At 45.8% G+C, this 10,029-nt stretch overlaps 1 protein-coding gene across 2 annotated transcripts in view; it reads right to left on the minus strand.

Moving 5' to 3' along the window:
• cwc22 (CWC22 spliceosome associated protein homolog) overlaps positions 1 to 9,000 on the minus strand; it is a 37,000-nt gene extending 28,000 nt beyond the window's left edge. Inside the window, exons 1-7 of one of the 2 annotated variants that reach the window (XM_035393578.1) lie at positions 8,831 to 9,000; positions 5,492 to 5,684; positions 4,599 to 4,759; positions 4,207 to 4,262; positions 3,605 to 3,748; positions 2,609 to 2,854; positions 109 to 237 (exon numbers count right to left, since the gene is read on the minus strand). In XM_035393578.1, coding sequence (XP_035249469.1) covers positions 109 to 237; positions 2,609 to 2,854; positions 3,605 to 3,748; positions 4,207 to 4,262; positions 4,599 to 4,759; positions 5,492 to 5,684; positions 8,831 to 8,977 — 1,076 coding nt within the window. In that variant the 5' untranslated portion in view covers positions 8,978 to 9,000. Of the gene's footprint in view, positions 1 to 108; positions 238 to 2,608; positions 2,855 to 3,604; positions 3,749 to 4,206; positions 4,263 to 4,598; positions 4,766 to 5,491; positions 5,685 to 8,830 lie in introns of both variants that reach the window. The other variant, XM_035393577.1, reaches the window with a different exon arrangement.
• Between the last annotated feature and the right edge of the window lie 1,029 nt (positions 9,001 to 10,029).

Genomic DNA, 10,029 nt, shown 5'->3' on the forward strand with positions numbered 1-10,029 from the left:
CACAGCTAGCGCTGTAAGGATTCTGTAGAATGGGATTTACCCTGAAGCTAACAGGGCCAGCGCTGTAAGGATTCTGTAGAATGGGAAGCTAACAGGGCTAGCACCTACCTGCCCCTCACGATGTTCTCTTGCAGAAGCTCGTGGATGATGTTGGCAATGTTGGACACGTTGACTTTATTAATGAGACCATTGATGGACTTCTTCAGTGCCTCCCAGCTCATTCTTTGGAAAGCCAGACTGCAAAGAACCACAAGAAGCATGACCAAAAAAAAACGTAACGTCAGACACAATGTGTCTTTTGAAAATAAGGGTTTTTATGAAAATGTAAACTGAGAAATGGAATGACTACACGTAACCACTTTCAATGAGGCACGAGTTTTTAAATCACGAGGACACATTGCTGCAGGGGCTTCACCACCTCTTTATCTGCTTGGCTAAGTAAGACCTCAGAGGAAAATTCACCCAAAAAAAAACGTTTTTTGCTGCTGACGGGAACACAAATACCCAGACTACAATATGCGTAACAGGGTAGCGCATATACAATTTGGACAAATCATTCCCGATAACTTAGATGAGAGGAAAACCACTCCTTTTTAATAGAAAATACACACTGGCATTCAAGCAATTAGAGAAACCTGTCATTAGCTTAGTATTTTTCTAAATTAGCCATCCGTATACATGCAGGAACAAAATTTAGTGTGACGACAGCAATGTTCCCATTTTGAGGTTCATCCTGAAAGATGAAGCGCGCACTCATTTCCCCTTTCCCTCCACCTCCCATAGTTCCAAGCCTGTCTGCACAAGTTAACTTGCATTTAGTGCTTTACTGATGTTGCTGACCCTGGCTGGTCTGGACACATTTGTTAGCCAGGTCTAGCTCAGTTGCTCTGGGTAAAAGCACCAGCTAAATGAACGCACTGTAGGGTAATAAAATGAGGACAGAGAAGCTGAGCTCATGTTAATCGTATGGACCTCAGGTGTTTGTCCACTGAACTGTGTTCTTGGCTATAAGTAGTTGTACGAAATTAGTATTGTAACTTACTGAACCTGTGTTTTGTGTCCAATGACCATAATATGCACTTTTTGTACGTCGCTTTGGATAAAAGTGTCTGCTAAATAAATGTAATGTAATGTAAAGCACCGAGCCACCCAGAGCATTTAACCTCTATTAATGCATGCCGGCAGGAGACGTCCTTCTCACACACTCCCGAGAGCATAAGGCAGGTACTTTAAAACACCCATTCCCCCTCCGTTAAAGACATCCTCTCATATTCAGCTCAATTCCGCAGGGGTGCTACGCCTCAAGCTGAATCTCTTTCGGGGCGAACCAAATCTCTTTCCATTCCTAACACCAAATTGCAACGCAGCTCCAGTTACCTCAGTCAAACCTCTTTGAATAATGCAAATGTGTTCAAAAGGAAATTTACTTACCAATAAAAAAATGCAGGGTTTGACATTAGTTTTTGCCACACTTCCCAACTCCATTTGGTAAGAACTGCCTACATTAAATTTAATTAAATAAATTCATACTAAATTTATAGAAAGGTTTACCTTTTTGGGCTAGGCTCCTTAGTTCCAGTGAAGGCAAATCTTAATGCTACAGCATACAATCACATTCTAGACGATTCTGTGCTTCCCCAACAGTTTGGGGAAAGCCCTTTCCTGTTTCAACATGACAATGCCCCTGGGCACACACCGAGGTCCATATAGAAATGGTTTTGTCAAGAACGGTGTGGAAGAATTTGACTGGTCTGCACAAAGCCCTGACCTCAACCCCATCCAGCACCATTGGGATCAACTGGAAAGACGACTGCGAGCCAGGCCTAATTGCCCAATTAGTGCCCATTCTGCCCATTAATGCTATTCTGGTTGCATGGAAGCAAATTCCTGCAGCAATGCAGGTTATTATAACAGCAAATGGTGGACCAGCTCCATATTAATGGCCATAATTTTGGATGAGATTTTAAATGTCAGGTGTCTACACACTTTTAGCCATGTAGTGCATTTGCACAACCGCTGATAGCGTTGCTAGCTTCAAAGTGAAAACTTTGAACGTGAACGAAAAGTCTACAACAAGACGTCATGTGCCCTAGATAACTTTTTAAAGATAATGCAATTGTTCTCGGTGCATGTCATCATTGTACTGTGGCCAATGAAAACTCCGGAAAATCAACAAAAAAGAAATCATAATAAATAAATAAATAAATAAATGAATGAATAAATAGTTACTGCACGGGGTAGAAAAGAAGGCTAGTGGCACTGCAGTAAGGTTGTCCTCTATACAAAGAAGCGCACTCCAAGTTGTGATGCGTAACTTGCTCCACAGAAAGTGGTCAGTGGTAAGCTAGGATTATGCAGCGACGTGTTTCATGTCTACCGTGGCAATGTAACATTATGTGATCATTAAAGTTTCTGTCTCGCACGTTAACAGGTTGTTAATGTTTGTCACTAGAGATGTTTTAAGGAAACAGTCGAGTTAATTTACAGAAATGGTTGTCTTTTTTAAAGTTGTATAGATGTTCTGCCTGAGAGAGGGCATGCTATACTGTAGGGTGCTTGATAGTGTGGTCTCGTAAGTGTTGGAATGGAGTGGAGTATCTTGGCTGACCTGCTCTTGTCGGTGATTTGTGCCTGCATCATCCGCAGTCTGGCGGGGGGGATATAGGCCCCACCCGTGCGGGTCAGGATGGGGTCCAGCTCCTCCTTCTTCTTCTTGACGGGGGGCTCTTCCACGGGGGGGTCGTCCCTCTGCGCGGGGGAGGCCGAGCGGCCCCGCCGCCGAGGCTCCGCCTCCCTGTCCCAGCTGGAGCGGCGCTCCCGATACCGCTCTCTGCTGGAGTACCGCCCCCTCGACCTGATTAGACAGAGCGTGGTGGGAACAGCCAATACAGCAGGGCAGAAAATAATTACACAACGGGGAGAACTGCACATCTAGCTCAGCCATTCACCTACAGTCTACAGCGGCTTCTTCAACTTCTTCATAGGGGTTTTTTTTTTTTTCCTGTTTCAATGGTGCAAACGGATCAAACATTTCCCACAAACCATTTATAAAAGTGTGTATGAAGTGTGTGTAAACAGCTTATAAATAGTAGTACAGTGTGCTAGCAGGCATGAACCACATTGTGGTGCTGTTAGAATATTACACTTGCTCATTGTTCCCTAGTGGGAGGTAGGCAGGATGGGGACGGTGCCATACTTTCAGCGCACATTTTAAACGTTTGTCAATGACCAAAGGCCCGAGAGTGCTGCCAACATTCAGGGCGGTGAACTGAGCCCCAGGACGGAGCTCCAGGACGGGGCCCCAGGACAGAGCTCCAGGATGAAGCTCCAGGAGGGGGCCCCAGAACGGGCCAGCTCCCCCCCACCCCGTGCGGCCCAGGGCTCGCTCCCCTCCCCCCCCACCAGGGTACTCTCTGTACTGTGATCTCGTCTCTCCCCATAACCCCATCCAAATAAAGCTGAGGTGAGAAACGCAGACGGAGGGCAGACTGTCCGTAACGTAAATTATAGGTTGGACCATAGTGGGCTGCTATACTTGGGCTGGGACACACTGGCCGAGTGTAAGACGGGCCCACGTTTAGTCTCAGAATGCAATCCCTCTCACCTGTCACGGTTTCTCCCGGCGCCATAGTAACCTCTGCCGTGACGACGCCCCCGCTCCTCAGACCGCTCCCTGTCCTGACTGTGAGGGGACCGGGACCGGGACCTGGACCTGGACCGGGACCGGGACCGCCCCCGCTCTCTATGTCTGGAACACACCCATCACTACATTCACCAATGCTGAACTTTTACCAAACAATAACCTCGTTTGACCTCTGGGGTATTCTGTATGGATTTACCTGTGAGGTAATCTGTATGGATTTACCTGTGGGGTATTCTGTATGGATTTACCTGTGATGTATTCTGTATGGATTTACCTGTGGGGTATTCTGTATGGATTTACCTGTGAGGTATTCTGTATGGATTTACCTGTGGGGTATTCTGTATGGATTTACCTGTGGGGTATTCTGTATAGATTTACCTGTGAGGTATTCTGTATGGATTTACCTGTGAGGTATTCTGTATGGATTTACCTGTGTGGTGTTCTGTATAGTTCAATAACATCATAATTCTAACTAATTTATAATATCCAGGGGAACAAAGAACACACACTGAAAGCAGGAGTGTAAGGGTTGAAGAGCAGGGAGACGAAAGGCTCACAGGTACCTATACTCTGCAGAGGAGCTCCTACGTCGGTTCCTGCTGCCGTCATCAGACCCACGCTGTGAAAGACACAGAAATGCCGTCAGTGCAAACTCCAGCCTATCATCCAGCACTGCCAGCACTCAGCACACACTCAGGACTACCACCCAGCACTGCCAGCACTCAGCACACACTCAGGACTACCACCCAGCACTGCCAGCACTCAGCACACACTCAGGACTACCACCCAGCACTGCCAGCACTCAGCACACACTCAGGACTACCACCCAGCACTGCCAGCACTCAGCACACACTCAGGACTACCACCCAGCACTGCCAGCATTCAGCACACACTCAGGACTACCACCCAGCACTGCCAGCACTCAGCACACACTCATTGAGGCCCCACTGCTCACCCTGATCTGGGCCACGCTGCTCTTCATCCTGCGGCCCTCGCCCTCCTCGCTGTCGGTATCTCCGCTGGTATCGCTGTCCGAGTCGCTGGGCCCGGACCCCCCTCTGGAGCTCCCACTCCTCCCCACGTCTGCCGGGCTAGCCTGGCCGCCCACCCCGCTTTCTGCAACTGACAGACAGACAGATAAAGGGCACTGAAACCTCTGGACAGTCGCTGTAACACAGACTGAATATGGGTGCAGAGGCACATTTAGTGATAAGAGAGACAATTTTTCTGAGGCGTTTTCGCCTGAAAAGCAGCAGCGCTGTGTGTGCTGGTGTGACTCATGAAGGCAGACTGATAAAGTACAGCAAAAAGAAGCAGATGCACTGCCACTCAACCCCTATTCAACTCCCAGAACCCACCTCTGCTCACTGCCACACAACCCCTACTCAACTCCCATAACCCACCTCTGCTCACTGCCACACAACCCCTATTCAACTCCCATAACCCTCTTGCACTCACTGCCACTCATCCCCTATTGAACTCCCATAACCCTCCTGCGCTCACTGCCACTCATCCCCTATTCAACTCCCATAACCCTCCAGCACTCACTGCCACTCAACCCCTATTAAACTCCCACAACCCACCTCCGCTCACTGCCACTCATCCCCTATTCAACTCCCATAACCCTCATGCACTCACTGCCACTAAACCCCTATTCAATGAATGACTATACTAATATATTGTCATATGTCATTTTCCCTGTATCAGTGGTGGACACATCCATTTATGATCAAAAATTAACTTAAAGCCAGACTGTGTGGTGCAGTTCGTAAGGCGACCGACTACGAACCAATCCCCAGCTGGAGGAGAGAGTTCATTTAGAGCTTTGTGCCCCAAACCACGGCTCACCAATCTTACTGCAGCTCATTCTGTCACCGTCTCCTTGTGCCGAGGGACTCCGGCTCCGGCCTCTACTTCGGCTCCGGCTCCTGCTCCGATCCAGACTCTGACTCCGGCTATGATCCCGGCTCTGACTCCGACTCCCATCGCGACTCCGGCTCCGGCTCCTCTGGAGCTGCTCCATGGTCACAGAAGCAGGAGGCTGGAAGACACAAACACAGTCGCTGCATTCAAACCACTGACTGCATGAGACAGCATGCTCAAACACTGCCAAATCTGCACAACTCAATGTAAAACTCACACACCGCTGCCCCTGCACAACTCACGCACTGCACAACACACTGTACAACTCACACACTGCTGCCGCTGCACAACTCATGCACTGCACAACACACTGAACAACTTACACACTGCTGGTCTGTAGGTAATCAGAGCACCAGGTACAATTTTCTCATGAAAATGTGAGCATTGTTGGGCTGAATGGCCTGTTCTTGTTATGTTATTGTTATGTTATAACTTAATGGAGTCGGATACAATTAAAACCAAAGTACACGCAATCCGGTGTTGCATTCATACCCGTTGTAATAGAGGTGGGGAATAACTGTACCAGTAAAAGCTGTGTAATGTGTGTTTACAGGTTTACTTCTGCACATACATCAAGGAAACATGGTTCCAATGTGAGACCAGCCAAATTCTCAGATTATGAAACAAGGGGCTTTATTCGTGAAAAAGACAGTAGGTAAACATTGAGGCACAGGCAACTTTGTAACTCAGGCTGGATTCACACCAGATCAGGCAATGCGGCAAAAACAGCAGTCTTTCCATTCATTTGAATGGGGGTAGTGCATTTAGGCTGCGGGAGTGGGGGCCGCAAGGGGTGCAGAAAAACACGCAGTGGCCTGCGGGAAGTAGAACCAGAATCAACTTTTGCCGTAACGCAACCTGAGTCATGCTGTGGTGGCCAATCACGTAAGTTGTTCAAATTACCACGTAGCAGTCCGCTGTTTACCGAGCAACTGTCAGATGAATTACTGATGTGATTCATTTCCTAAGATTTGATTTTATGTTCGTGATTTGACAGTACCGGGTAATGGGACAAGTACCGAAACAATAGTTACTAGCTAGATATCAATTCTGAACGTTGGAATTAAGCTGGATAAAAAAGATTAGCTATTTAGCAGTTCTTGCATGCTAGTTTATTGTACATAGCACTATGGAGTTCATGGACCAAACAATGATACTCTCCCAGTTGTGTCCTCGCTTGGTTTATTTCATGTACCCAGCTTCAACGTCTGCGTCTGGCTTGCAGTCTACGCTGCAAAATAACGATAGCAAGAAGCTTCCTTCAGTTTGTGCACATTTGTTTGAGTTAGCGGACAGGAAATGGTCGGGGGGTTAAAGTTCACAACACGACGTCACACAAATGGGCCATGTTGTGACACGCCCACACTTCCGCACAACCCTGCGGGAAAGTGCCGGATTGCCTGATCTGGTGTGAATGCAGCCTTACCATGAATTAAGTTATTGGGAACATCAAAAACGATTAAGAAAGCTGCTTTTGTTTGTCAACAACCAAGCAAGCTTTTACAAGGCAAATAGCCTATGATACAGACCAATCTAATATGTGCTTATTATCAATACCGGGTGGCTGTTTCTTTTTCACTTGGAGCATCTTCATGTCAACACAGAAAGCAAATTAGCTGAGCATATTTCCCATAAACCGCTGAACTTAAAGTCAAATTCACTGATGCGTAAAATGTAGTTCTTTGTAAGTATTATACACCATTTAAAATGTCAAAGGTCTCCCCAAAAGGACACTACATGCATATGGTTTTTGACACCATCTAGAGTCCCTAATCTGACCCCATGTGTCCCCATGACCTCCATGGGTATCAACCCTCTCATTTTCTCTTAAGAAACATACAACAGAAAAAAACACGTCTGATATCGTAACTCAGTCAAAGACAGCATAACTCGAACAGCTGTTAGGCTACATTTATAGAGATGGGGACATGATGTTTTTTTTTTGTTGTTGTTGTTTTTCTTGGTCACCAAGAATCCAATTCCCGCTAGAACACACTCGGAATAATATACTAAATTTTCAAGAGCTAAAGGAGATACTTTGATTGACAGCCCCCGTGTTATCATAAGGACAAAAAAATATAAATCGGTAAATAAATATATACAGAAATGAATAATTTTTTAAAAATAATTAAATAGATGCAGAAACACACATTTTTGTCTACTAATTCATTTCGGTGCACATTCAATTATTTAGACATTTTTCTTGCATGTAGTTTTTTTTTTTTTTTCTTTTCTTTTTACCGCAGGTCGATTTGCTCATTCTAACGTTACCCTGTTGGCGAGAGAAGACATGTCGCACGCATAAAGGCACATCAACAGCGTAACCGTGTGTCGCGCTCACTACCTACAGAAAAGCCAAACCAAACTCAATCGCAATCACTCACTATTTGGCAAAAACAGTGATAAAAACTTAAGTTATTGTTTCAGCGTCAATATTGTCAACTACCAGTTATTGCAGTTATAAACGCAGTAATAGCGTTTGCATGGTACAGCATCATTAGCTAGCTACCATGTACAGACTGATAACCCACAACGACCAAGAGCGAGCTAACGTTATCTTCAGCGTCAACAATGCAACAAATAAATACTGGGAAATCTTGTTATTAACTGCTGTTTTCGTGTTAAATAGCGTCACTCGCTAACATAACACAGACCCAACTTGCTTGTTGTAGTTAACTACATCTGCCTGGCTACAGCGGCTAAACTCGAGAAACATGGGAAGTAAGACTATGGTAGTCACAGTTGTGTACTTCTCCAAATAGAGTTAGATTTATGGCAGTAAGGTATATATAAATACGTCGATTGGCTCGTTCCAACTGATCTAACTAGCTAACTATTAGCCAACTAAGGCTGGTTGACATGCAGCGCTGAAAGAGTAATGCAGCTAGACCTGGCTAGCTAAGACATACAACTTTATAAACGGGTCAAAGCTATAATACGACTTAACGTAATCTACCTAGTTTAGCAGTTAGTAGTATAGTTAATCATGTAACTGTCTGCAATATATTTACGGACACGCAACGAATAAATACGCCGTTGCAGCAGCATCTTCAGTAGATCGCCGTGTAAAAGTAGTAACCGAGGCCTTACTTCGCTCTGAGGGAAGAAGGCCCATAAACACATGGGACAATTAAAGCTTTCAGTAATGACCATATACAATATGAATACTAATACTGCATATACAATCTTACTTGTTGAGTATATAGTTTGCAATGTTAAAGGTGTAATTCAGAAACTCAGTTTAATCAAATGTTTAATTTTTACCTCCTCTTTTGAAGCAGAGTTAATCAGATTTTCAACTTCAGCATCGTTGGATTGCGCCGCCATTTTTCCTGTTGCTCTACGGATGCCGTGACGGTCGGAGTGCCCCAGACCTGGGGACCAGGGATTGCTATTCTCCGTGAAGCTCATAAACTCCAGTGGTTACTCGAGGTATTGCAGTTTAATCAGCCGCTGGTGCCAAAACGAAAATTTCCCCATTGAAGTCCATTTAAAACTAGGAATTTACCCAGGCCAACTTAAATTATTTCGGACAGTACTTTTAAGCTCTAAAATTTCTTGACATCAAACTAATTACTCTCCAGGCACCTATTTGTTTCTGAGTCCCACAGAAGAAGATCAAATATTTATTTCGTTCCAATTTGGTCTGAATGGTTGTACGTCACACTGCGCGCAACTGCTTTTAACGTGCACACCGGCGAATGAACGTGTAGGAGATTGTGATTGACTCATCCATACTGAGGGTTGAACTGAGCGTTGCCTGCACAGAACCGATGTATCAGAATAAGCCCAGCATTAAATCTTGACCTACGATTACAAGAATCCACTGCCATTACTATTTTGATCATATTGTAATTTTGATATTATTAATGTCTGTCTGACAGGAAGCAGCACGTGAAGCTGGGGAAACACACGTCCCTGACTCCCGGACCATCAGCACTCTACTCTTCTCCCTGTACACAAACAGCAGCACCTCCAGTCATCAGTCAGTCAAGCTCCTGAAGTTTGCAGATGACACCACCCTCATTGGGGTAATCTCTGGTGGGGATGAGTCCCCTACAGGTGGGAGATTGACCATCTGGTGTCCTAGTGCGGCCAAAACAGCTTGGAGCTCAACGCTCTAAAGACAGTAGAGATGGTTGTGGACTTCAGAAAGAACCCAGCCCCACCCGCCCCCATCACCCTGTGTGACTCCCCAGTCGACACTGTGGAGTCCTTCCGCTTCCTGGGCATCATCATCACCCAGGACCTCAAGTGGGAGTTGAACATCAGCTCCCTTACCAAGAAGGCACAACAGAGAATGTACTTCCTGCGGCAGCTGAAGAAGTTTAACATGCCAATGCCAATGATGGTGCACTTCTACACTGCCATCATTGAGTTCATCCTCACCTCCTCCATCACCATCTGGTACGCTGCTGCCACTGCCAAAGACAAGGGCAGGCTGCAGTGTATCATCCGCTCTG

This window comes from Anguilla anguilla, chromosome 15 (genome assembly GCF_013347855.1).
Source record: "Anguilla anguilla isolate fAngAng1 chromosome 15, fAngAng1.pri, whole genome shotgun sequence".
Taxonomy (NCBI): domain Eukaryota; kingdom Metazoa; phylum Chordata; class Actinopteri; order Anguilliformes; family Anguillidae; genus Anguilla; species Anguilla anguilla.